General features: G+C 66.4%; 3 protein-coding genes across 6 annotated transcripts; 2 read left to right on the forward strand and 1 right to left on the reverse strand.

Annotated features, from left to right (window-relative positions):
* Positions 1 to 1005: 1005 nt before the first annotated feature.
* Positions 1006 to 2080, forward strand: RNASEH2C (ribonuclease H2 subunit C). The gene is made up of 4 exons (XM_075526115.1): positions 1006 to 1183; positions 1433 to 1554; positions 1725 to 1844; positions 1929 to 2080. The coding sequence occupies exons 1-4, from the start codon at positions 1042 to 1044 to the stop codon at positions 1980 to 1982; spliced, it is 438 nt and encodes a 145-aa protein (XP_075382230.1). The 5' UTR covers positions 1006 to 1041; the 3' UTR covers positions 1983 to 2080.
* KAT5 (lysine acetyltransferase 5) lies at positions 2081 to 16001 on the reverse strand. 3 transcript variants are annotated; one of them, XM_075526111.1, is made up of 14 exons: positions 15941 to 16001; positions 15759 to 15825; positions 15076 to 15144; positions 13295 to 13431; positions 11534 to 11734; positions 9866 to 9946; positions 8402 to 8476; positions 7050 to 7298; positions 5999 to 6088; positions 5769 to 5909; positions 4847 to 4940; positions 3441 to 3600; positions 2603 to 2684; positions 2081 to 2311 (listed from the first exon to the last, which is right to left on the reverse strand). In XM_075526111.1, exons 1-14 carry the CDS (start codon positions 15950 to 15952, stop codon positions 2177 to 2179), a joined length of 1593 nt encoding a protein of 530 aa, XP_075382226.1. In that variant the 5' UTR covers positions 15953 to 16001; the 3' UTR covers positions 2081 to 2176. The 3 variants fall into 3 exon arrangements, with proteins under 3 accessions (XP_075382226.1, XP_075382227.1, XP_075382228.1); XM_075526112.1 differs by having other exon boundaries at positions 15944 to 15972; XM_075526113.1 differs by lacking the exon at positions 11534 to 11734.
* A 742-nt stretch (positions 16002 to 16743) lies between these two features.
* RELA (RELA proto-oncogene, NF-kB subunit) lies at positions 16744 to 26075 on the forward strand. 2 transcript variants are annotated; one of them, XM_075526118.1, is made up of 9 exons: positions 16745 to 16919; positions 17440 to 17588; positions 18548 to 18639; positions 19199 to 19327; positions 20504 to 20608; positions 21465 to 21677; positions 23555 to 23635; positions 24290 to 24376; positions 24679 to 26075. In XM_075526118.1, exons 1-9 carry the CDS (start codon positions 16827 to 16829, stop codon positions 25233 to 25235), a joined length of 1506 nt encoding a protein of 501 aa, XP_075382233.1. In that variant the 5' UTR covers positions 16745 to 16826; the 3' UTR covers positions 25236 to 26075. The 2 variants fall into 2 exon arrangements, with proteins under 2 accessions (XP_075382234.1, XP_075382233.1); XM_075526119.1 differs by lacking the exon at positions 20504 to 20608 and having other exon boundaries at positions 16744 to 16919.
* The last annotated feature ends 161 nt before the right edge of the window (positions 26076 to 26236 follow it).

Genomic DNA, 26236 nt, shown 5'->3' on the forward strand with positions numbered 1-26236 from the left:
GGGTCCTCCTCGCCCCCCTCCCCCCCCCTCCCCCTCCCTTTAGGGGTCCAACTCCGCCCCCTCGCCCTGCCCCCCCCCCTTGGGACCCCCCCCGCCGCCGCCGGGCTTTCCGCGCCATGTGGGGGGCCCTGGGGGGGCACCCCGAGAGCCGTTTGGTTTTAAAGGGGGGGGGGGTCCCCTCCCCCCGCCCTCACCCCCTTTTTGCTGGACGGGGGGGGGGGGAGGGGGCGGGGGGCTGGGTGCGGCGGCGGCCGCCCCTCCCCCCCCGGGGGGGGCGTTGGTGAGGGGGGGGGGCGGGGGGGGGGATGGGTGGAGCTGAGGTGTCAGCGCTGGGGGGGGCTGGTGGCCCTGGCCCGGCTGCTGCGGGGGCAGGGGGAGGCGTGACGTGCTGTGACGGCGCATGACGCGGCGTGACGGCGTGTGTCGACATGTATTGGGGCGTGTCGGGCTGTGACGGGGGCGTGTCAGGGCGTGGTCGCCCCCTCCCCCTCCCCGTCACCCCCCACGAACACGGGGAGCGCAGAGCCGGTGTCTGTCCGTCTGTCCATCTCGGGGGGGGGGGGGGGCGAGGTGACAAGGGGGGGTCCCATGGGGGTCCCACGGAGGGATCCGTGGGGATGGGGGAGGGGGGGGGGTCCCTTTGGGGCTGGGAGGGGGTCATGGGGGTCCCAGGGGGAATCCATGGGGCTGGGGAGGGTCCCTGTGGGGCTGGAGGGTGACGGCGGGGTCCCATGGAGAATCTATGGGGCTGGGGGGGCCATGGGGGTTCCATGGGGCTGGGGGGGCCATGGGGGGCCCATAGAGGGATCTGTGGGGCTGAGAGGGGGATGTGGGGGAGTCCTTGTGGGGCTGGGGACACACACGGGGATCCATGGGGCTGGGAGGGGGCTGGGGGGCGGGGGGAACGGGTGTCCTATGGGGGTGGGGATGTGGGAGGGAAGTCCCCGCCCAGAACTACAACTCCCATGGTGCTTCGCGCCGCCGCCATGGTAACTTCCGGCGCGATCGTGTTCGTCACCTCCGCTTCCGGCGGCGCCCGCCATGGCGGCGGGGGTGCGGCTGCGGGCGGCTCCCGGCGCGGTGCAGCCCCGGCTGCCGGCCCAGCTCCTGCCCTGCCGGGTGGAGCGCGACGGACCCGCGCCCGTGGCCGCCTTCCTGCGGGCCCAGCCCGGCCCCGGCGGCGGTGAGGGCCCAGGGGAGGGCCGGGGGGAGGCTCCGGGGCCTGGGCGGGGGGGTGGGGGGCCGGGATGGGAGAGCGGGGACCCGGGGGGGTCACTGTGGGGCTGAGGGGGGTGTCTGGGGGAGTGGGGTGGGCTTGGGGGGCCGTGGGAGCCGCCGTGGGGCTGGGGGAGGGAGTCTGAGGGAGCCGTTTGGGGGGGCACAGGGCCACTGTGGGGCAGGTTTGGGGGCCTGACGCCCCCCCCCCCCCCAGAGCTGTGGGCCTCGTTCCGGGGACGGCGCATGGGGGGCCGGGAGCTGCCGCTGCCCCACGGCTACCGGGGGGTGCTGCTGCGGGAGGAGGAGCCCCCCCTCGGCAACGAGGGAGACCCCCAGGTGAGGCTGCCCCACACATGGGGGGCGCATGTCCCCCGCTGTGGGGTAGAGCCCCCCCATATCCCCTCCCTCCGTGTGGCACAGCCCCCCCCCCCCCCCCGTTGCCCCCTAAATCCCTTTCTATGGGGCAGGTTGTGCCCTGTGCCCCCCACTGACCTTTGACCTCCTAGGAGCGGTGCGCGACAGTGACGGGGACCTTTGAGGTCATCACGGACTGGGGGGCCGACACCGTCCCCTCCCCTGCCCGGGGCCTGGCCCTGGCGCTGCAGTGGGGGCCCCTCGCCTGCGCGGTGAGTCCCGGGTGCCGGGGTCCCCCCTTGGGGGGCAGGGTGGGAGGTGCCAGGGGTCCCCCCTCACCCCCTCCCTCCCCCCAGATCCACGCCCCCGTCCGCGAGACCGACGACAGCGACGAGGAGGCGGAGCCCTGACAGACCCTGCCCACACGTGAAGCCCCTCCCCTGTGGGGGTGGAGCCTGTATAAGCCCCACCCCCCATCCACCTTCAATAAAGGAGCCAGAGCCGAGGACCCGGTGACGATGTTTAATTAGCGGCTGTGGGGTAATGAGGGGGGTGGGGTGGCCGGTGGGTGTGGCCTGAGTGGGTGTGGCAGCTGGGCGTGGCCTCACCACTTGCCCCGCTTGCTCCAGTCCTTGGGGGTGAAGTGGAGGCACTTGGCGTCGATGCGCAGCACCCGCTTCAGCATCGCCCGCTCGTGTCCCTCCACGATGTCCTCCGACAGCGTCAGGATGTACTGCCCCTGCGGGGGGTCACCCAGGCATCGGGGGGGGTCACCCAGGCGTCAGGGGGGGTCACCCAGATATTGGGGGGGGACCCAGGCGTCCAGGAGGGACGCGGGCATCTGGGCAGCCCCCCACTATGATGCCCCGAAGTGTCGTGATGCTCCGAAGGGGAGTTGGGGGTCCCCTCCCCAAGGCTTTTGGGGGACCCAGATGTGCTGGTGCCCCACCCCCCCCACAACTCAGGGGACCCTGGGGTGCCCACGCCCCCCTCCCCCAGCCTGGGGGGGGACGCCGGTGTCCGGGCGCACCTTGTAGTAGTTGATGAGGTTGAGGTACTGGAGGGTGGAGATGACGTCCTCCTTCTTGATGCTGGTGATCTCGCTGATCTCGCTGGGGCGGTTTTGGGGGGGCATGGGGGGGATGTGGCACCCCCAGACCCCCCTCACCCCCCCCATCCTCCTCTGGGCTCCCCCAAACCCCCCCAAACTCAAGGACCCCTCTTGCCCTGTCCCAGGGAAGCCCTGAGGGCTAGGGAAGGGGGTGGGGTCTCAGGGAGAAGGGGTGGGGCTTAGGGGTGGGTGGGGCCTGAGGGTGTGGTCCTGCCCCGGGGCTAAAGGGGTAATGGGTGGGGTGGGGCTTTGTCCATGGGGGTGTGGCTGAGTGGAGGGGGGTGGGGCCTAAAGGGGAGTGGCACCTAGAGGTGTGTCCTGGAGTGGGTGGGTCTTCAGGCAGGGTGGGTGTGGCCAGGAGGGGTGCCCTGTTCCCTGGGCGCACCCCTAGAGAAAAGGAGGTGGAGCCTAAAGGGATGGGGGTGTGGTCTAGCACATGAGGGCGTGTCCTGGCTGGGAGGGGCTTCAGGTGGGGTGGGCGGGGCTCAGAAGAGTACCCTGTTCCTGGCGTCCCCTGGGACAAATGAGGGGGTGGAGCCTAAAGAGTTGGGGTGGAGCCTAAGAGGGAGGGGGTGTGGTCTAGAGCAGGGTGTGACCTTGAGTGGGCAGGACTTTGGGCAAGGTGGGCGGGGCCAGGAGGAGCAGCCATTTCCCCAGGTGCCTGGGATCACTTGGGGAAAGCAGGGGGGTGGAGCCTTGGGGAGGGGGGTGGAGCCTCGGGGAGGGGCGGAGCATCTAGGAGGGGGGCGGGGCTTACTTGATGGTGATCTGGGGGCGCTCCCCCCCCTCGGCCTTCAGCCCCATGAGGATCTCCAGGATGGTCTGGGACCAGTAGCTGCGGTAGGAGAGGAGCCCCAGGTCTGACAGCGGCTTCTCGGGGGTCCCCGTCTTCCCCTCCACCTTGGAGAGCTCGTAGCCTGGGGGGGGCGGTGGGGACGTGGGGGGGGGGTGTCACACCAGGGTGGGGCTGGGTGGGGCCCTCCCATCCCGCCCCACCCCACTGGGGGCTTTGGGGTTGCCCCCCCCCCCCCATCCCCAAGAGGGTTTGCAAGGTCCTTTTGGGGTCTCCTAGAGGGCTTTGCCACCCCCGGGAGGGATTTGGGGGTGCCCCGGGTGGGCTTTGGCACTCTGAGAACATTTTTGGGGTCCCCCCTGGCAGGGTTTGCCCCATGGAGAGTTTTTGGGGTTCTCTGTTGTATTATTAGATGCTTGCAGGGGGAAGCTCTGAGAGTTTTTGGGTCTCTCTTGGCAGCATTTGCCCCACAGAGAGTTTCTGGGGTCCCTTGGTGTATTTTGGGGTGCCCCAAGCAGGGTTTGGCCTTCTGGGAGGGCTTCTGGGGTCCTCCCCAGCAGGTTTGTGCCATGGAGGGTTTTTTGGGGTTCCCTGGTGTATTTTGGAGGACTCTGGGGGGGAGTTTTGCCCCCAGGATGGTTTTTGGGGTCTCCCCCCCAGGCTTAGCCCCACAGAAGGTTTTTGGTCTCCACCCCACGGCAGGCTTTGCCCCACAGAGGGTTTTTGCGGTCCCCTGGTGTATTTTGGGGTACCCTAGATAGGGTTTGCCCCACAGAGGGTGTTTGGGGTTGCCTCCCCATCCCCAGGAGGGTCTGCAGGGGTCCATTGAGGGAATTTTGGGGTCCCCCAGAGGGTTTTGACCCCCCCAATGAGGGATACTGGTGTATTTTTGGATGCCCTGGGCGGGGTTGGCCTCCTGGGAGAGTTTTTGGGGTCCCCCCCATTGCGGGGTTTGCCCCATGGAGGGTTTCTGGGGTCCCCGGTGTATTTTGGGGTGCCCCAGGGGGGTGTTGACCCTCTGGGAGGGTTTTCAGAGCCTTTTTGGGGGATTTTGGGGTCCCTCAAAGCATTTTTGGGGTCTCTGGGAGGGTGCTGGTCCCCCCAAAGAGCTTTCAGAACCTGTCAAGGGGATTTTGGGGCCCCCCCAAGCATTTTTGGGGTCCCCAGGGGGGGCTATTTCCCTGCCCCGGAGAGTTTTAAGGGTTTATCAGAGGAGTTTTGAAGTGTCTCAATGGATGTTTGGTGGGGGGTGTCTGCCTTGGGGAGGGTTTGGGGGGTCTCTGGGGATTTGGGGGGGGTTCCTGGGGGTTTAGGGGTGCCCCCAGGGATTTGGGGGGGTCCCGGGGGGGGAATTTGGGGGGGTCGCTCACTGAACTCGATGAGCAGCTTGCCGTAGCCCCGGCGCTGGTAGGGTGGCAGGGTGAGGATACAGGCCACGTTGTAATCCTCCGTCGATTCCTTCTCCTGTGAACCCCCCCCCGCCAACATCAGCTGGCACCCCAAAACCCCCCTGGACCCCCAAAAGCCCTGGGACCCCCCCCAAACCCCCTTGGGGACTCCCACACCCCCCTGGGACCCCTCTCCAAAACCCCCTGGAATGCCCCCTAAACCCCCCAGGACCCCCAAAACCCCTGGGAGCCCCCATGCCTGCAGGGACACCCCCCCCCCCCCAACCTCCCCTGGGACTTCCCTAAAACCCCCCAGGATCCCCAAATCCCTGGGGACCCCCCCCCCCCCCAAAAAACCCTCCAACCCCCCTGGGAGCCCTGTAAAACCCCCCAGGCCTCCCCAAACCCCTTAGGACCTCCCCAAAGCTCCTTGGGACCCCCCAAAAAACCCCAGGGACCCCCAAAGGCCCCCTCTCAACCACCCCCCCCCCCCCAAGATCCCACCCCGGGGGTCTCCCAAAAGCCTGCTGAGGACCCTAAAACCCTGGGGGCTTCCCAGCTTCCCCCCACCCCCAAAACCCCAGACACAGCTCTGTCCCCTGGGACCCCCCCAAGACCCGCTAAACCCCCCTCAGCCTCGCCCCGGACCCTTCCCCACCCCTCAGCCCCCCTCCCATCCCCCAGGGATGCCCCCAGGACCCTTCCCCAGCCCCCCCCAAACCTCCCCAGGACCCTTTCTCAGCCCCAAAGGACCCTCCTCTGCCCCTTCATCCCCCAGGGCTCCCCCAGATCCCCTCCAGCTCCCCCCCAACCCTCTCAAAATCCCCTTTGACCCCCCCAGGACCCCCCCAAAAAGCCCCCCAGGACCCCCCCACCTCCTGGAAGCCCCCCAGGACCCCCCCACCTTGGAGAAGTAGCCGACAATGTGGAAGCCCTTGCAGTCATACTCGGTCATGACGTAGAAGAGAAAAGGGTCGGTGTCGTAATATAACGTCTTGTGGTCCAAAAAACACTTGGCCAACAGGCAAAGATTCTGCGAATAACTCTGGGGGGGGGTGTCCCGGGGGGAGGGGGGGGTCAGAGGGAACCCCAGTATTTGGGGGTGCCCCTCTGGACCCCCCCATCCTGCTTTACCTTGTTTTTGCGGCCGTCGATCTCAAAAAAGGAGATGGTGCCTTTGCGGTAGATCTCATTGCCCGGCGGATGTCGCAGGTCGCATTTGGTCTGGGGAGGGGCAAAAAAAGGGGTGGGGGGAGTAAAAAGGGGGGTGAGGGGTGAATTGGACCCTGGGGAGGAGATTTGGGGGGGTTTGGGGGGGGTAGCATCCCCTGAGAGAGGTAAATAGTGGGGTGGGGGGGGAGTTGGGCACCCAGGGAGGGTAGATGTGTGCTCTTGGGGGGGGGGGGGGTTGATGCCCCGGGGGGGTTAGATCTGCCGGGGGGGGTGTCGGTGTTACCCCGGGGGGGTCAGTGTTACCCTGGGGGTCCCCATGCCACCCCAGGGAGGCGAGATCTGCCCCAGGGGTTCCTTAATCCACCCGGGGGGGAGGGGGGGGCTCAGATCTGCCCTGGGGGGGTTGGTGTTACCCCAGAGGGGGCCAGATCTGCCCTGGGAGGGTCCCTGTGTTATCCCAGGGGGGGTCAGATCAACCCTGGGGGCCCCCGTGCTGCTTTGGGGTGCCCTGGGGGGGAGGTCAGTGTTACCCTGGGGGTCCCTGAGCTGCCCCAGGGAGAGCATATCCACCCTGAGGGGGTCCCGGGGGGGTTACCCTGGGGGCTCCCAATCCACCCCAAGGAGGGCAGATCTGCCCCACGGGGGTCCCCAATCCACCCAGGGGGGTCCCCAATTGCCCTGGGGGGGGTTGGTGTTACCCCAGGGGGGGCTCAGATCCACCCGGGGAGCTTCAGTGTTACCCTAGGGGTCCCCATGCCAATTTAGGGAGGCGAGATCCGCCCGCGGGGGGTCCCCGATCCACCCTGGGCAGGGGGGGGGGGGGTTCAGATCTGCCCTGGGGGGTTCGGTGTTACCCCAAGGGGGGTCGGTGTTACCCCTGGGGGCCCCCAGACCACCCCAGGGAAGCTGGATCCACCCCAAGGAGGGCAGATCCGCTCGGAGGGGATCCCCAATCCCCCGGGGAGGGGGGGGGGGGGGGGGGGGTCCCGAGTTGTTGAGGGGGGGTCCCTACCAGGTGACGCTGGAGGCAGCGGAGGCTGTGGCCGTACTTGAGGCAGAACTCGCAGAGGTAGAGGACGGGCAGCGCCGTCAGCTCCTGGGGGTAGGGGGAGAAGTACCAGGGTTTGAGGCGATGCCGCCCCAGCTCGATGCACTCGATGTTCTTCATCCGGGTGACGATGTCGTCGTGGCTGCGATCCGAAACCAGGCTGCCCGTCATCCGCGGCGCCGAGGGGGCTCCGTCCGACGAGTCCTGAGAGTCCTTGGGGAGGTGTGTGGGGGGGTTCATTTGGTGTTACCCCCATCCGTGAGACACCCCCCCGACCACCTCATCCTGCTTGATGGCTGATTCTGCCCTCCCCTGCCTCAGTTTCCCCATTTTAAGGTTGGTTTCCCTCTGTTATCTTGCTCTCTTTCCCTTCTCCTGCCTCAGTTTCCCCAGTTCAAGATTGGTTTCCCTCCCTTTGCTTCCCATTTCCCCTTCCTTGCCTCAGTTTCCCTCGATCAGTCTCCTTTCCCCCCTCCTGAGCCTCAGTTTCCCCATTTCCAGGCTGTTTCTCCCCTCCCCTGCCTCAGTTTCCCCAGTTTAAGGTTGGGTTTTCTCCCGTTTTTGGTCCCATTTTCCCTCTTCTGCCTCAGTTTCCCCATTTCAAGGCTGTTTTCCCCCTTTTTTGCGCCATTTCCCCTCCCCTGCCTTGATTTCCCCACTTTAAGGTTGGTTTCCTCCTTCTTGTTTTGCCTTGTTTCCTTTCCCCTGCCCCCGTTTCCCCAGTTTAGGGTTGTTGCCCCCTCCGCTGCCTCAGTTTCCCTCAACCAGGGGTCGCTTCCCCTTGCCTCAGTTTCTCCGCTTTAGGATTAATTTCCTTCCCTTTTCTGGCTCCATTTCCCCTTCCCTGCCTCAGTTTTCCCCATTTTAAGGCCGTTTTCTCCCTTTCTCCTGCCTCAGTTTCCCCATTTAAAGGCTGTTTTCCCATTTTTTGGTCACATTTCCCCTTCCCTGCCTCAGTTTCCCCATTTCAGGGCTGTTTTCTCCCCTTCTGCCGCCTCAGTTTCCCTCGATCAGAGGCTCCTTCTCCCCTCCTGTGCCTCCGTTTCCCTATTTCAAGGCTCCTTTCCCCTTTTCTGCCCCCATTTCCCCTCCTGTGCCTCAGTTTCCCTCAATCAGGGGCCGCTTCTCCCCTCCCTGCCTCAGTTTCCCCATCTCAAGGCTGTTTCTCCCCTCCTTGCCCCCCACCTCTGCCCCCAGCCCCATCAGTGCTGGCCAGCCCCATCCCCCCAGTGTCCCCCTGGCCCCCTGTGTCCCCATGTCCCCTGTGTCCCACCCATGTCCCCCACATCCCCCCCCCCCCGCCCCGTGTCCCCCACCTCGTCAGTGCCCAGACAGGCCGATTTCCTCTTGCGTCCCGGCTGGGCGGCCACTGCCCGGCGAGCGGAGCCGTTCTGCAACGGAAGGGGGTCAGCAACCCCCCCCCCCCAGGACCTGGGGACCCCCCCCCGCCAGGAGCTGGGGATCCCCCCGAGGGGCTGGGGACCCCCATAATGGTCATAGGACCCCCCAGAGGGAGGAGAGAACCCCCCTAGGGCATAGGGACCCCCCCAGGGTTTGGGGAACCCTCCAGAGGACTGGAGACCCTTCACCAGGGTTTGGGGCCCCCCATAAGAGACTGGAGACCGCCCCAGAGTCAGGGGACCCCCACAAGGGATGAGGGACACCCCCCCCAGAGGCCTGCGGACCTCCCCCAAAGGACTAGAGACCCCCCCCAGGGCTTGGGGACCCCCCCCAAGGGACTGGAGACCCCCCCCAGGGTTTGGGGACCCCCCCCAAGAGGCTGGAGACCCCCCCCAGGGTTTGGGGACCCCCCCCCCAAGAGGCTGGAGACCCCCCAAGGAATCAAGGACCCCCCCTCCTTTCCCCCCACCGTCTGGGGACCCCCCCAGGGAGTGTGGGGGGTACTGGGAGGGTTACTGGGAAGAGTGGGGGAGGGCTCCTAAGTGGCACTTGCGTTACTAAGTGATTACTAGTCGGTTACTGGTGTTACTGGGCAGTTACTGGTGTTACTGGGCGGTTACTGGTTAGTTATTGGTGTTACTGGTCAGCTGCTCGTGGGTTACTGGTTAGTTATTGGTGCTACTGGGTGCTTACTGGCTTTAGTAAGAGACTACTGGTGTTACTGGGAAGCTATTGCATAGCAATTGGCTTTGCTGAGTAGTTACTGGTGATACTGGTTAGTTACTGGTGTTACTGGGAGCTTATTGACTTTACCAAGAGAATACTCATGTTACTAGGAAGTACTGGAAAGTTACTGGTATTACTGGGAAGTAGTAGAAAGTTACTGGTGTTACTGGGACCTCACCAGCTGCTACTGGTTTGAATGACAAGTTACCACACAGCTACTGCTCTTGCTGGTTAGTTACTGGTGTTATTGGTCAGTTACTGGTGTTACTGGGCAATCATTGGTTTTACTAAGACAATACTGGTGTTACTGGGAAGTACTGGGAAATGACTGGGGTTATTAGAAGTCTCCCAGTTGCTACTGGTGTGAAGAAGAAGTTACTGCACAGGTATTGCTCTTGCTGGTAAGTTGCTGGTGTTACTGGGCAGATACTGGTGTTACTGGGCAGTTACTGCTTTTATTAAAGGTATACTGGTATTACTGGGAAGTACCAGTGTTACTGGGAAGTTGCTACCTGATACTGGTGGAAACACAAAGTTTCTGAACAACTATTGCTGCTACTGGGCAGTTACTGGTTTTACTGGGGAGGGGGTTGCTGGCATTACCGGCTGCTTACTGCTGTTACTGGGCGGTTACTGGGAAGCACTGGTCTCACCTGGGGGAAGACGGAGGCCTGCGAGGTCTCGGTGGCGGCGGGGACGGGGGTGGCGGGTGACACGACCTCCACCTTACGCTTCTGCGGGGACATCCGTCAGTCCCTCCCAGTCCCTCCCAGTCCTTCCCAGTCCCTCCCAGTAAGGCCCAGCCCCGCTGCTGTGGGGCAGCTGGGAGCAGTAAGAGAGTCTGTTGTCCTTCCCCAGTGCTCCCACTACTGCCCCAGTAGCCCCTAGCAGTCCCCAGTGCTCCCCTCCAGTGCTCCCAGTATCACCCCAGCAGCCCCCCAGTGCTCCCACTGTTGCCCCAATAGCCGCTAGCAGTCCCCAGTATCACCCCAGCAGCTCCCCAGTGCTCCCAGTATCGCCCCCGTGGCCCCTCCAATACTCCCAGTATTGCCCCAGTAGCCCCTAGCAGTCTCCAATACACCCCCAGTTCTCCCAGTGTTGCCCCAGTAGCCCCTAGCAATCCCCAGTATCACCCCAGCAGCCCCCCAGTGCTCCCAGTATGGCCCCAGCACAGCCCTGCCCTGGGAGGGGAAGGCTCAGGGGACACCCCACCACAGGGATGGGGACACCCGGCCGTGGGAGGGGGGCTGTGGGGACAGTGATGGGGACATTGGGGTGCTGGAGGGGACACAGTGGGGCTGGGGACACTCGGCTGGGGGGGACCACGGGGACAGAGACCTGGGCGGGATGGGGACCCACTAGGGACAGGGACGGTGAAGGGCACCTGTTGGGGACAGGGACCCATGGGGACAGACCCACAGACCCACTGGACACAGAGACAGTGATGGGGACCCATTAGGGACAGGGACCTGTTGGGGACAGAACCAGGGACCCACGGGGGACAGGGACAGTGATGGGGATCTGTTGGGGACAGGGACAGTCATGGGGACCCACTGGGGACAGGAGCAGGGACCTGTTGGGGACATGGACCTGTTGGGCACAAAACCAGGGACCCACTGGGGACAGGGACAGGGACCTGTTGGGGACAGACACCTGCTGGGGACAGTGGTGGGGACCCGTTGGGGACGGGGACCCACTGGGGACAGACCCAGACACCCACTGGGGACAGGGACAGTGACAGGGACCGGTTGGGGACAGGGATGGGGACCCACTGGAGACAGGGACCCACTGGGGACAAGAACCCACTGGGGACAAAACCAGGCACCTGCTGGGGACAGGGACGGTGACAGGGACCCGTTGGCAACAAGAACCCATTGGGGACAAAACCAGGCACCCACTGGGGACAGGGACGGTGACGGGGACCTGTTGGGGACAGAGACAGGGACGGGGACCCACTGGGGACAAGAACCCATGGGGGACAAAACCAGGCACCCACTGGGGACAGGGACGGTGACGGGGACCTGTTGGGGACAGAGACAGGGACGGGGACCCACTGGGGACAAGAACCCATCAGGGACAAAACCAGGCACCCACTGGGGACAGGGACAGTGACAGGGACCCGCTGGGGACAGGGACCTGTTGTGGACAAAACCAGACACCCCCTGGGGACAGGGACGGTGATGGGGACCCGTTGGGGACAGCGATGGTGACAAAGACCTTCCAGAACCCGGGGATGCCACGGGGACACCGGGGGCCACCACAGGACCTGTCAGGGCACCCACTAAGGACATTTGGGGACATTTGGGGACCCTGGGGGTTACCGTGGGGCGCTGGCCGCCGGGCGGGGGGGCCGGGGGGGGCTCGGCCTCGCTCTCCTTGGGCAGGTGAAAGCGAAGGGTGATCTGAACCGGCACCGGCACCATCCCTGTCCCCGACCCCGGTGGCCCCGGTGGCACCGGTGGCCCCGGCAAGCTCTTCCCGCTGGCGGGGGCCGCCGGCAGCGCCAGGTCCAGGCTCTTCCTCTGCGCCGGGAGGAAGAGGAGGCATTTAGGGGGACACGGGGACATGGGGACGTGGGGACACGGGGACAAAGTCACCGCGTGGCTTTGGGGACAAACCAAAGGGTGGTGGCCCCCCCCCCCGAGCCGGGTCTCCCCACCACCCCGCCCTCACCGCTTGTCCCCAGTGGATCCCCGGTGTCCCCTCCCCAGATGGCACAGATGTCCCCAAGGTCCCATAGGGGGGCTGGGGATGTCCCCAAGGTCCCATAAGGGTTGGGGATGTCCCCAAGGTCCCACAGAGAGGTTGAGGATGTCCCCAAGGGTTTGGGGTGGCCCCTGGAGGGGGGGGGGGGGGTCTGGGGATGTCCCTTGGGTCTGGGTGTCACCACCCCCCCCTCCCAGGGGTGTCCCCAGGGTTGGGGGTGACACGGGAGTGGCCCCTGACTCTGGGTGTCCGCAACAGTTCCCGGTGTCCCCACCGGACCGAGGGATGTCCCCCCATGGGGGTTGGGTGTCCCCCCTCCCCCCGAGGGGTTTTGGGGACGTCCCTCGGCTCCAGATCTGTCCCCAGCGGCTCCGGGTGTCCCTTCCTGGCTCCAGGGCTGTCCGCTGGCCAACGTGTCCCCACGGGGCTGTCCCCTGTCCCTGGTGTGTGTCCCCAGGGCTGTCCCCATGCTGTCCCATCCCTGGTGTGTGACCCCAAGGCTGGCATGTCCCCTCAGCGCTGGCTCTTGTCCCCATGCTGTCCCTAGTGCATGTTCCGAGGGCTGTCCCCTGTCCTCACACTGTCCCCTGACACCCTGGTGCGTGTCCCCAGGGCTATCCCTTGTCCCTGGTGTGTCCCCCCCAAGGCTGACCCTTGTCCTTACACTGTCCCCTGTCCCCACACTGTCCCTGGCGTCCCCCCAGGGCTGTCCCGTCCCCATGCTGTCCCTGGTGTCCCCCTGGGGCTGTTCCCTGTCCTCACGCTGTCCCTTGTCCCTCGTATTTCTCCCCACCAGGGCTGTCCCCTGTCCCTGCTGTGTGTCACCAGGTCTGTCGCCTGTCCCCATGCTGTCCCTGGTGTCCCCCCAGGGCTGTCTCCTGTCCCCACACTGTCCCCTGTCCCTGGTGTGTGTCCCCAGGGCTGTCCCCTGTCCCTGGTGTCTCCCCTGTGCTGTCCCCACGCTATCCTTTGTCTCTGGTACGTGTCCCCAGTACCATCCCTTGTCCTCATGCTGTCCCTGGTGTCCCCCCAGGGCTGTCCCCTGTCCCTATGCTATCCCGGGTGGCCCCCCCAAGTCTGTGCCCTGTCCCTGGTGTCCTCTCGGGGCTGTCCCCTGTCCCTGGTGCCCTCACAGGGCTGTCCCCTGTTCTCATACACCCCACAGCTGTCCGCTGTCCCCACGCTGTCCCTGATGTCTCTCCAGGTCTGTCCCCTGTCCCTGGCACATCCCCCCGGGCCACCCCTTGTCCCCACGTGCCCCCCCAGCTCTCTCCCCCATCTACAACATCGCTCCCCAGACCCACCTCCTCTCCCTGGGACCTGTCCCCCCACCATGTTCCCAGGCTGTCCCCAGTGTCCCCAAGCTGTCCCCTTACCGGATCACGCTCGGGGGAGCCTGGCCGGGAGCCGGGCAGCCCGTTCTTGGTGGGCGTCTTGGCCTCCTTCCGCGGCACCTGCACCCGCTTCAGGTCCAGCCGGTCGTGGGTCACCCATTCGTCCAGCCGCTTGTTGACTGGGGACACGGGGGGGACACACGGAGTGACGATGGCACCCCCATTGCCCCCCCATAGCCCCTCTGCATCCCCTTATAGCCCCTCTGTGTTCCACTGTAGCTCCTCCACATCCCCACCCCACCCTTGGGGACACCAGGGGACACTGGGACACACACATGGGGTGGTGGTGGGGTGCTGGCACCCCAGAACCCCCCCATGTCCCCTTCGTGTCCCCTCATAGTCCCCCTGTAGCCCCTCCACATCCCCAGCCCACTCCAGGGGACACCAGAGGACACTGGGGGGGACACATGGGGTGACAGGGGGGTGCTGGCCCCCCTAGACTGCCCCCATGTCCCCTCTGTGTCCCCCCATAGTCTCTCCACATCCCCATCCCACTCTTGGGGACACCAAGGGACACCAGAGGGGAACATGGGGTGACAAGGGGTGCTGGTACCCCTAGAACCCTCCCATGTCCCCTCTGTGTCCCCCCATAGCCCCTCTGTGTCCTCCAGTAACGTCTCTGTGTCCCCACCCCACTCCTGGGGACACCGGGAGGACACACATGGGGTGACAAGGTGGGGTGCTGGCACCCCCAGGTCCCCCTAAGACCCCCCAGGTCACCCCATAGCCCCCCCATGTTCTCTCCGTGTCTCCTTGTAGCACCTCCATGTCTTCACCCCATCCTTGGGGACACCAGAGGGGACACACATGAGGTGACAAGGGTTGCTGGCACCACCATGCCACTCCATAGCCCCCCCTTTGTCCCCTCTATGTCCTCCCATAGCCTCTCTGTGTCCCCCTGTAGACCATTCGTGTCCCCACCCCACTCTGGGGGACACCGGGGCAGGGGGGTGGGGGCGAATGGGAAACGTGGGGTGACAGGGGGGATGCTGGCACCCCTAAGACCCCCCATGTCCCCTCTGTGACCCCTCATAACCCCCCTGTGTCCTCCTGTAGCCTCTCTGTGACCCTGCCCTGCTCCTGGGGACATTGGGGGGGAGGGCACTGGCACCCTCAGGCCCCCCCATAACCCCTCCATGTCCCGTCCGTGTCCCCCTGTAGCCCCTCCGTGACCCTGTCCTGCATGTGAGGACACTGGGGGACACACACGGGGTGATGGGGGGGTGCTGGCAGCCCCAGCCTCCCCCATAACATCTCTATAGCCCCCCCCATGTCCTCTCTGTGTCCCCCCCATAGCCCCTGTGACCCTATCCTGCCCTTGGGTACACCAAGGGCAGGACACACAAGGTGACAGGAGAGGTGCTGGCACCCGCAGGCCCCCCCATGTCCCCTCTATAGCTTCTCCATGTCGCCCTGTAGCTTCTCTTAACCTTACCCTGCCCTTGGGGACACTAAGCGGGGGGACACAGGGTGACAAGGCGGGTGCTGGCACCCTCAGCGCCCCCCATAACATCTCCATAGCCCCCTCTATAGCCCCTCTGTGTCCCCACCCCGCCCTTGGGGACACTGGAGGGGAACACACAGGGTGACAGGGGGGTGCTGCCCCCCCCCAGGCTCCCCCGTAGTCCCTCTGCATCCCCACATAACCTCTCCGTGTCCCCACCCCACCCTTGGGGAAACCAGGGGACACCATGGGGGTGGTGTCCCCCGTGCCTGTGTCCCCCCTATCCCCGTGTCCCCCCCATCCCTGTCCCCCCACTCACAGTCGATGTAGTGGACGTAGAAGAGCTTCCGCCCGCTGATGTCCTTCACGCTCAGGATCTCAGCCAGCGCTGGGACGGGGTGGGGGGTGTCACAACCCCCCTTTTGGGGACATCCCCCCCCGGGGACCCATGAAACACCCTGGAGACCCCCGACACCCCCCCCAGCCTCGGCTGTGCCCCTGGGATGTGCCCCAAACCCCACCCCTGCCCCAAAACACCCCCGGGGAACCCCCCGATACCGCCCCAAAATACCCCCTTGGGACTCCCCATATACCCCCTGCCCACAGGCCCCGCCCCTCCCCTCCAGGCCCCGCCCCTCCCTTCCCCAAACCACGCCCCCTGTCTCCAGGCCCCGCCCCTCCTCTCCAGAGCCACCCTACTTTCCATTCCCCACCAGGCCCCTCCCTCTCCTCCACCCAGTCCCCGCCCCAGCCCACAGGCCCCGCCCCCTCCCTGGCAGGACACACCCCCCCTTCCATCCGAGCCGCCCTCCACCCTGTAGGCCACGCCCCCTTTCCTCGCGCCCCTCCGGCCGAGCTCCGCCCCTGTGTGCAGGCCCCGCCTCCCTCTCCCAGGCCCCTCCTTTCTCTCCCCTTCACCCAGGCCCCGCCCCGCAGGCCCCGCCCCTTCCCTCGCCAGGCTCCTCCCCCCCCAAGCCCTGCCCCCGTCCCCGCCCCGCTCACGCCACTCATCCTCGTTGTCCTGGTTACGGCGCAGGACGGGCAGGCGGCAGCCCTCGGACACCTCCCCCTGCGAAGGCGGGGGAGCGTCAGCCCGGGAGGGGCCGGGGGGAGTCCGGGAGGGCCCGGGGGGTCCCCACAACCCCGGAGGGGTCCCCGCTATCCCCTCCCCGCCCCCCACTCACCACCTCCGCCATCCTCCCGGCCTCCGCTTCCGGGCCGCCGGACCCACTTCCGGGATTCGCCCCGCCCCTTCCGGCTCCCCCGCGGGTCCCGCCTCCCTCCAGCGTATGCAAAAGAAAGGGGCGGGGCCTTCCCGGCAGCCGCGGTCACGTGGGGTGGCGGCGCTTCCGCAAGCGGCGGCGCGATCGTGTCGCCTCCCCCCCCCCCCGCCCCGGTGTCCCCGGGACCCCCCTGGTGTCCCCCCCCCATCCCTCCCGCCATGGAGGACGGTGAGTGTCTCCCCCCTTATTTTGCGGGGTCCCCCCCTTTTTCCTCCCCCTGTGACGTCAAAGACGGCAGGGACCGTCAGTAGGTTCCAGGATTAACACGGGAGCGAGGGCGCTTTAAGGAGGAAAGGGGCGCGCTAAAAGGGGGGGGAGGGGCTCCTAATAAAGGCTCAAGGGGTTTGGGGGCACCCCCCCTAATGTGACCCCCTCCCAACGTGATCCCCCTCCCCCTCTTTTTCACCCCAGTGACCCCCCCGGATCTTCTGTCCTTCCTCCTGCAGCAGGGCTGGGGTGCGCAGGGTGAGTGGGGGGACCCAGGAGTTCGGGGGGGGGGGGACCCCCAGGAAACCCAGGAGTCCGGGACCCCCCCCCCCCCCTCCATTTTCCTGCTTGGGTCTGGGGTGGGGGGGGTGGTTGGGGGGAGCGGGGGGAACCCGGGTGCCTGGGGCCCTTGTGGGGGGGGTGACCCGGGTGCCTGGGGCCCTTGTTGGGGGGGGTGACCCGGACACCGGGGGGGGGGGGTCCCCTATTGGGGGGCTCACCCGGCCGCCTGGGTCCCCCAGCGGAGGCGAGGGGGGCCGCCCCCTTCGTGGAGATCCTGGAGCAGCCGAAGCCGCGGGGGATGCGCTTCCGCTACAAGTGCGAGGGGCGCTCGGCCGGCAGCATCCCCGGCGAGCACAGCACCGACACCACCAAGACCCACCCCACCATCCGCGTGAGTCTCCCAGTATAAACCAGTATAAAACAATATAAACCAGTATAGGCCAGGACACACCGGTACCTGCCTAGGGACCCCTCCTGACCCCTCCCAGGGCCCCCCACGGTGTCCCTATCCCTGGGGAGCACAGCGCCGACGCCACCAAGACCCCCCCCCCCCCAATCCGCGTGAGTTTCCCAGTATCAACCAGTATGAACCAGCATAAACCAGTATAAGGCAGTATGCAATGGGAACCCCCCCTCAACCCCTCCAGGGCCCCCCCAGTGCCCCCATCTCCGGTGACCACAGCACCCACCTCACCAAAACCCACCCTCCCATCCATTTCAGTGTCCCGCTATAAACCAGTATAAACCAGTATGCACTGGTGCCTGCCCAGGAACCCTTCTGACCCCTATCAGGGCCCCCCCCACCCCCGGGGAAGCACACCACCCACCCCACCGAGACCCACCCCACCGAGACCCACCCCACCATCCGCGTGAGCCTCCCAGTATAAACCAGTATGCTGTCTCTGTTCCAGGTGAACAACTACCGGGGCCCCGGGCGGGTGCGGGTGTCGCTGGTGACGAAGGAGCCCCCCCACCGCCCCCACCCCCACGAGCTGGTGGGCAAGGACTGCCGGGATGGCTACTACGAGGCCGAGCTGCCCCCCGAGCGCAACGTCCACAGGTGGGGAGGGCAGGACGCCTGCGTCCCCCCAATATATGGGGTGTCCCCCCCCGGATGCCTGGGTCCCCCCAATATATGGGGTTTCCCCCCTCCCGGATGCCTGGGTCTCCCCCCTGGATGCCTGGGTCCCCCAAATATATGGGGTCCCCCCCTCCCAGATGCCTGGGTCTCCCCCCCGGATGCCGGGGTCCCCCCAGTATATGGGGTCCCCCCCCTCCTGGATGCCGGGGTCCCCCCAGTATATGGGGTCCTCCCCTCCCAGATGCCTGGGTCCCCCCCTGGATGCCTGCATCCCCCAATATATGGGGTCTCCCCCCTCCCGGATGTCTGGGTCCCCCCAGTACATGGAGTCCCCCCCTCCAGATGCCTGCATCCCCCAAATATATGGGGTTCCTCCTTCCCGGATGCCTGGGTCCCCCCAATATATGGTGTCTCCCCCCAAATGCCTGCATCCCCCAAATATATGGGGTCCCCCCCACTCCTGGATGCCTGGATCCTACCCTGGACACCTGGGTCCCCCCAATATATAGGGTGTCCCCCCCGATGCCTGTGTCCTTCCCCCCCGATGCCTGTGTCCTTCCCCCCAGATACCTGGGTCCCCCAAATATATGGGGTGCCCCCACTGAACGCCTGGGTCTCCCCCTGAACACCTGGGTCCCACCCTGGATGCCAGGGTCCCCAAAATATATGGGGTGCCCCTCTTGGATACCTGGGTGCCCTCTCCCCCTGCCCCAGACACCTGGGTTCCCTCCCCCCCCCGGGATGTCTGGGTCCCCCAAATATTTGGGGTGCCCCACCCAGATGTCTGGGTCCCCCCTGGATGCCTGGGTTCCCCAAATACAGAGGGTGCCCACCCCCCCAGATGCCTGGGCGTTGCCCCCGGGATGCCCAGACGTCCGGGGGGCGGGGGGAACCCAGGCATGCAGGCTGACACACACCCCCCCCCATTTTGGGGCCAGTTTCCAGAATTTAGGGATTCAGTGCGTGAAAAAACGGGAGCTGGAAGCGGCTGTGGCTGAGCGGATCCGCACCAATAACAACCCTTTCAATGGTACTGGGAGCACTGGGAGGGACTGGGAGAGGGACTGGGGGTAACTGGGAGGGGGGCTGGGGGCTACTGGGTGGGATTGGGGGTTACTGGGAGGTGCTGTGGAGGCTATTGGGAGGGACTGGGGGGTTTACTGGGAGCTACTGGGAGTTACTGGGAGGTGCCGTGTGGACTACTGGTAGGGGCTGGGGGTTACTGGGAGGCACTAGAGGGGTCTGGGGGTTACTGGGAGGCATTGGGAGGCGCTGTGGGAGTTACTGGGAGGGGCTGGAGGGGCACAGGGAGGTGCTGGGGGTTACTGGGAGGGACTGGGGGTTGCTGGGAGATGATGTGGGTGATATTGGGGGGGTTACTGGGAGCACCAGAGGATGCTGGGGGGTTACTGGGTGTGCCGGGGAGGTTACTGGGGGTGCCGGGGTTCTTACTGGAAAGCATTGGGGGTTACTGGAGGGGATTGGGGGGGTTACTGGGAGCACTGGCGGGGGGGTGCTGGGGGTGTTACTGGTTGTTACTGGTGGTTACTGGGCGCACCGGGGCGGGTGCTGACGGTGTGCCCGGGCAGTGCCGGCGGAGCAGCGCGGGGGCGAGTACGACCTGAGCGCGGTGCGGCTCTGCTTCCAGGTGTGGGTGCGGGGCCCCGGGGGGCTGTACCCCCTGCCCCCCGTCCTCTCCCAGCCCATCTACGACAACCGTGAGTCCCTCCCGGAGCCCCCCAACACCCCCAGAACCTCCCCAGGCCCCCCTAGACCCCCAGACCCCCATAGCATCACTTGAGGCCCCCCCCCCCAGACCCCCATAGATCCCCCTGCAGCCCCCTTGACTCCCCAGATCCCCCCATAGCCCCCCCCAGGCACCCCCAGACCCCCTGTAGCCCCTCCCAGATCCCCCTCGACCCCCCCCCCCCCGTAGCCCCCCCCAAAACCCCCCAGGCCCCCCGACCCCCACACCACGCACGCCGTGACACCGTGCACAGCACCGTGCACACGCGATTGCTTGGCGTGACACGTGACACGTGACACAGCGTGAAGTCACGTGACACAGCGTGAAGTCACGTGACACGCCAAGCAATCACGTGACGTGCCGGGCTGTCACGGAACACGTCAACTACGTGACACGGCACGTGGCCCCGTGATATGCCGCGTGTCGGCGTGACGTGCCACGCGATCATGGGACGCGCTGCGTTGACGTGTGACGTGCCGGTCACGTGACGCGCCATGCACGTGCCGCGCCAGGCAATCACGTGATGCCGTGCGGTCATGTGGCATGGCGCGTGTTCACGCGACGCCCCGTGACGCAGTCGTGTGGCATGTATGGCGGTCACGTGACATGCCGTGTAGGCATGTGACATGCCGGGCAATCACGTGACAGGCCGGGCAGTCACGTGTCCTGCACATGTGTGAGGCCAGGGCTGGCGGTGCCGTCCCCAACACGCCTGATACGGGCGGGGCCTGGGACTGTCACCCCCGTGTCACCCCGTGTGGCCCTATGTGACCCCCTGTGACCCCACACGACCTTGTGCCACGCCATGCCATCCTGCGTGACCCCCTGTCACCCTGTGCCGCCCCGTGTCACCCTGTGTGGCCCTGCGTGACCCCATGTCACCCCATGTGACTCTCCGTAACCCCCCGTGACCCCACCTGACCTTGTGCCACCCCGTGTGACCCCCTGTCACCCTATGTCACCCTGCGCCACCCCGTGTCACCCTGTGTGGCCCTGCGTGACCTCGTCTCACCCCACGTGTCTCTATATAACCCCCTGTGACCCCACATGACCTCGTGCCACCCTGCGTGACCCTGCGGCACCCCACGCGGCCTTGTGCCACCCTATGTCACCCCATGTGACACCCCCCCCCCCCCCGTGTCCCCAGGAGCCCCCAGCACGGCCGAGCTGCGGATCTGCCGGGTGAACCGGAACTCGGGGAGCTGCCGGGGGGGGGACGAGATCTTCCTGCTCTGCGACAAGGTCCAGAAAGGTCAGGGCACGACGGGGACCCCCCCAGACACCTGGGTGTCGTCCCCCCCCCAGATGCCTGGGTCCCCCCCAGGACCCCTCCAGACACCTGGGTGTCCCCCGCTCCACATACCTGGGACCCCCCCACAAATGCCTTGGTTCCCCCTGGACACCTGGGCGCCCCCCCCCCCCGAGTCCTGGGTCCCCCTCGAACGCCTGGGTGTCCCCCTGGATGCCTGGGTCCCCCCCGGGTCACCTGGGTGCCCCACCAAACCCCTGGGTCCCCCCGGGTCACCTGGGTCCCCCCCAAGCTCCTGGGTCCCCCCTAGATGCCTCGGTCCCCCCCTGAACACCTGGGTCCCCCCCAGATGCCTGGGTCCCCCAAATGTCTGAGCCCCCCCAAACACCCGGGTCCCCCCCCCAGCCACATGGGTCCCCACCAGACACCTGGGTGTCACCCCCCCCCCCCCCCCGAACACCTGGGTCCCCTCCGGATGCCTCGGTCCCCACCCCCCCCCCCAGATGCCTCTATCCCCCCCTTCACAATTGGGTCCCCCCACATACCTGGGTCCCCCTGGACACCTGGGTCCCCCCAGATACCTGGGTGTCACCCCCCCCCGGATGCCTGGGTCCCCCCCGAACACCTGGGTCCCCCCCAGGTGCCTGGGTCCCCCCCGGATGTCTGGGTCGTGTGTCCCCCCCCCGCCCCGATGCCTAGATCCCCCCCTGGACAATTGGGTCCCCCCTGGACACCTGGGTCCCCCCACCAAAAACCTGGGTCCCCCCAGCTGCCTCCCCCCCCCCCCGATGCCTGGGTCCCCCCAGGGGGTGTCCCGTCTTGTCCCCGTCCCCCGCCGTTAACCCTTGGCCACCCGCAGAGGACATCGAGGTGCGTTTCTCGGCGGAGGGCTGGGAGGCGAAGGGCTCCTTCGCGCAGGCCGACGTTCACCGCCAGGTCGCCATCGTCTTCCGCACGCCGCCCTACCGGGAGCCGGCCTTGCGGCAGCCCGTCACCGTCCACATGCAGCTCCAGCGCCCCTCTGACCGCGAGCGCAGCGAGCCCATGGACTTCCGCTACCTGCCCCACCACGGTACCGCCCCGGCGGGGGGACGCACGCTCCTGGGTCCCTTTTGTCACCCTGGGCGCACGCCTGGGTCCCTGTGGTTGTCCTGGGGCCACTCCTGGGTCTTCTTGGGGCAATCCTGGGTCCCCTGGGGGCACATCTGGGTCCCTTTTGTCACCCTTGCGTCCTCTTGGGGCACTCCTGGGTCCCTTTTGTCACCCTGGGTGCACGCCTGGGTCCCTGTGGTTGTCCTGGGGGCACTCCTGGGTCTTCTTGGGGCACTCCTGGGTCCCCTGGGGGCACATCTGGCTCCCTTTTGTCACCCTTGCGTCCTCTTGGGGCACTCCTGGGTCCCTTTTGTCACCCTGGGGGCACGCCTGGGTCCCTGTGGTTGTCCTGGGGGCACTCCTGGGTCCCCTGGGGTCACATCTGGGTCCCTTTTGTCACCCTTGTGTCCTCTTGGGGCACTCCTGGGTCCCTTTTGTCACCCTGGGGGCACGCCTGGGTCCCTATGATTGTCCTGGGGACACTCCTGGGTCCCCTGGGGGCACATCTGGCTCCCTTTTGTCACCCTTGCGTCCTCTTGGGGCACTCCTGGGTCCCTTTTGTCACCCTGGGGGCATGCCTGGGTCCCTGTGGTTGTCCTGGGGACACTCCTGGGTCCCTTTGGGGCACTCCTGGGTCCCTTGGGGGCACATCTGGGTCCCCGGGGGCATGCCTGGGTCCCTTTTGTCACCCTTGTGTCCTCTTAGGGCACTCCTGTGTCCGTTTTGTCACCCTGGGGGCATGCCTGGGTCCCTTGGGGCAAGCCTAGGTCCCCTGGGGGCACTCCTGGGTCCCTGGGGGCATGCCTGGGTCCCTTTTGTCACCCTGGGGGCACGCCTGGGTCCCTGTGGTTGTCCTGGGGACAATCCTGGGTCCCTTGGGGCACCCCTGGGTCCTTTTTGTCACCCCGGCAGTACTTTTGCGTCCTCTTGGGGCACTCCTGGGTCCCTTTTGTCACCCTTGGGCCACTCCTGGGTCCCTTTGGGGCATCGTGGGGGGCACTTTTGGGACCCTTGGGCCACTCCTGGGTCCCTTTTGTCAGCCTGGGGGCACCCCTGGGTCCCTTGGGGCACCCCTGGGTCCTTTTTGTCACCCTGGCGGTACTTTTGCATTCTCTTGGGGCACTCCTGGGTCCCTTTTGTCACCCTGGGCGCACGCCTGGGTCCCTGTGGTTGTCCTGGGGCCGCTCCTGGGTCCCCTTGGGGCACTCCTGGGTTCCTTGGGGGGCACATCTGGGTCCCCAGGGGCATGCCTGGGCCCCTTTTGTCACCCTGGGGGTACGCCTGGGTCGCTTTTGGGCATCGTGGGGGGCACTTCTGGGATCCTTGGGCTACTCCTGGGTCCCTTTTGTCACCCTGGGGGTATGCCTGGGTCCTTTTTGTCACCCTGGTGGTACTTTGCGTGCTCTTAGAGCACTCCTGGGTCCCTTTGGGGCATCGTGGGGGGCACTTTTGGGACCCTTGGGCCACTCCTGGGTCCCTTTTGTCACCCTGGGGGCACCCCTGGGTCCCTCTGGGGCACCCCTGGGTCCCTCTGGGGCATGCCTGGGTCCCTGTGGTCACTCCTGGGTCTTTATTGTCACCCTGGGGGCACTCCTGGGTCCCTTCTGGTACCTTGGGGTCCTCCTGGGTCCCTGGGGTCACTAGTGTGACTGGGGGTTGTTGGGGAGGTTACTGGGAGGTCACTGGGGACGACTGGGAGGTGACTGGGAGGTAACTGAAGTGACTGGAAGTGACTGGAGGTGACTGGAAGGTGACGGGAGGCTTACTGGGTGTTACTGGGAGGTAACTGGGTCTTCCTGGGAGGTGACTAGGAGGGAACCAGAGGTTACTGGGAGGTAACTGGTGTGATCGGTGCAGGGGACCTGCAGTGCATCGAGGAGAAGCGCAAGCGCACCCGCGAGACCTTCCGCTCCTTCGTCCAGCGCAGCCCCCTGCCCGGTGCGGGATCGGGGGGGACTGGGGGGGCCCAGGGGGGATTGGGGGTCCTGAGGGGGTATTGGGGGCCCTGGGGACATCCCTGGGGGGGTAATGGGGGTCCCAGGGGAGTATTTGCGGTCACAGGGTTGGTCCCCGGGGGGGTATTGGGGGCCCTGGGGAGGGTTCCTGGGGTGTATTGGGGAGGTATTGGGGGTCCCAGAGGGGAGTGGGGGCCCTGAGGGGTCCCTGGGGGGGGGTATTGGGGTCCCTGGGGAGGTTTAGGGCAGTACTGGGGGGTCCTGGGGGGCATTTGGGGTTCCCTAGGCGGGTACTGGGGTTCTGGGGCTCCCTAAGGGGGGGTATTGGGGTCCCCGGGGGGGGTATTGGGGGTTGCAGGGGTGTATTGGGGGTCCCAGTGGGGTACGTGCAGTCCCTGGGGGGGGGGGGGGTGTCCTTGGGGGGGGTATTGGGGGTCCCTGGGGAGCATTTGGGGTCCCCAAAAGGGGAGATTGGGGATCCCCAAGGGGGGAGATTAGGGGTGCCCAGGGGGATATTTGAGGTACACAGGGGGGTATTTGGTGTCTTGGGGGGGGGGTATATGGGGTCTGGGGGGAGTAGTGGGGTCCCTGGGGGATATTGGGGTCCCTGACAGTGTCCCCCCATTCCCCCCTCCAGGCCCGGTGCCCCCCGAGACCCGGCCTCCCCGGCGCATTGCCGTGCCCTCGCGGCCCACGCCGGCCCCCCAGCCCCCCCCCAGCATGGGTGAGCCTGCAGGGGGGCATGGGGGGGGGCAAATGAGGAGGGGCAAATGGGGGGTGGGGGTAAATGGGGGGGACAAATGGGGGTGAGGTGCAAGGGGGGGCTAAATTGGGGGGGGCAGATAGGGGGGTGGGGGGCAAATAAGGGGCAGAAAGCGGGTGGGGGGCAAAAGGGGGGTGGGGGAAATGGGGCTTGGGGGGCAAAGCGGGGACAAATTGGGGGGGCAAAAGGGGGGTGGGGGACAAATTGGGGGGCTGGGGGGGCAATAGCGGAGTCGAGCCCCCCCTCTTCCCTTCTCCCCTCAGCTCTGCCCTCAGGCCTCCCCTTCTCTTTTGGGGGCCCGGGGGGGCTTTTGGGGGCCCCCGCCCCCGAACCGGAGCCCCTGGCCGAGGCCCTGCTGCAGCTGCAGTTCGAAGAGGGGCCCCCCCCAGGAGGGGGGGGCAGCGGGGCGGGGGGAGCCCCCCCTTTGGATTTAGGGGCACTCCTGGGGGACCCCCCTTTCTCCCCCCTCGATACCATCAATGCCGCCGACGTCCAGCGCTTGTTGGGCCCCCCCGACCCCCCCCCAGCTTTTGGGGAGCCCCCGCCTGATTTTGGAGGGGGGGCTTCTGATTTTGGGGGGGCCCCCCAAGATTTTGCGGCCCCCTCCATGCTGATGTCGTACCCCGAAGCTATCGCTCGGCTGGTGCAGAGTCAGCCCCCGGGGGGGGGCCCCGAAATTGGGGGGGGGCCGCAGTTGGGGGGGGGTCCTGATTTGGGGGGGACACCCGATTTGGCGGGGGGGGCCCCCCCCGAGGACTCGCTGCCTTCCCTGGGGGACCTGGACTTCAGCACCTTCCTCAGCCAGTTCCCCTCCTCCTAACTGGGGGGGACTGGGGGGGTTACTGGAGTCACTGGGAGGCTTCTAGGGGGGACTGGGAGGCTACTGGGAGGCTTCTAGGGGGAGCTGGGGGGCTACTGGGGCGCTACTGGGAGGCTTTTAGGGGCACTGGGGGGGTTGGGGGGCTACTGGGAGGCTTTTAGGGGCTACTGGGAGTCAGTGGGAGGCTTTTAGGAAGTACTGGGAGTCACTGGGAGGCTTCTAGGGGGGACTGGGGGCCTACTGGGAGGCTTCTAGGGGGAGCTGGGAGGCTACTGGGGCGCTACTGGGAGGGTTCTGGGGGCAACTGGGGGTGCTGCTAGGAGTCACTGGGAGAGTTTTAGGTGGAGTGGAGCAGTCCCAAGGAGCTACTGGGATGCAACTGGGAGTTGCTGGGAGGCAACTGAATGGCTACTGGGGGTCACTGGAAGCTGATGGGGAGTCCTAAGGAGGACCGGACTGGGGTTACTGGGAGGTTACTGGGGGCAACTGGGAGCACTGGGAGTGTCCCGAGGGACCAGTGGGAGCTACTGGGAGGCAACTGGGAGCTACTGGGGACCATGGGACTGCAACTGGGAGCTACTGGGAGGATACTTGGGGGGGGGGGGGGGGGGATGTCACTGGGAGTCGCCGGGGCTCCCCCCGCCCCGCTTTCCTATTGGCCACTACCACTTCATCCCGCCCCTCCGGGGCACTGCAGCCAATGGGAGCACGGCTGCCCCCCCCCCCCCCCCCGCGGCAGCATTAACCCCGCCCCCCGGAACTAAAGTGCCTTGGGGGGGGGAAGCCCCGCCCCTCCCCCACCCCGCTGGGGGTCACCCCAATAAACGTTCCAAGGCCAGACCGCCCTTTGATTGACAGCGCGGGGGGCGTGCCCAACGCCGGGAGGCGGGGTCTGGACGAAAGAGAGGCGGGGAGGCGTGGCCGGCGCGGGGGAGGCGGGGTCTGGGTAGGGGAGGTGTGGCTCGGCAGGAGGCGGAGCCGGGGAAGACCGAAGGGGCGGT

Source organism: Mycteria americana, chromosome 30 (genome assembly GCF_035582795.1).
Source record: "Mycteria americana isolate JAX WOST 10 ecotype Jacksonville Zoo and Gardens chromosome 30, USCA_MyAme_1.0, whole genome shotgun sequence".
NCBI classification, from domain to species: domain Eukaryota; kingdom Metazoa; phylum Chordata; class Aves; order Ciconiiformes; family Ciconiidae; genus Mycteria; species Mycteria americana.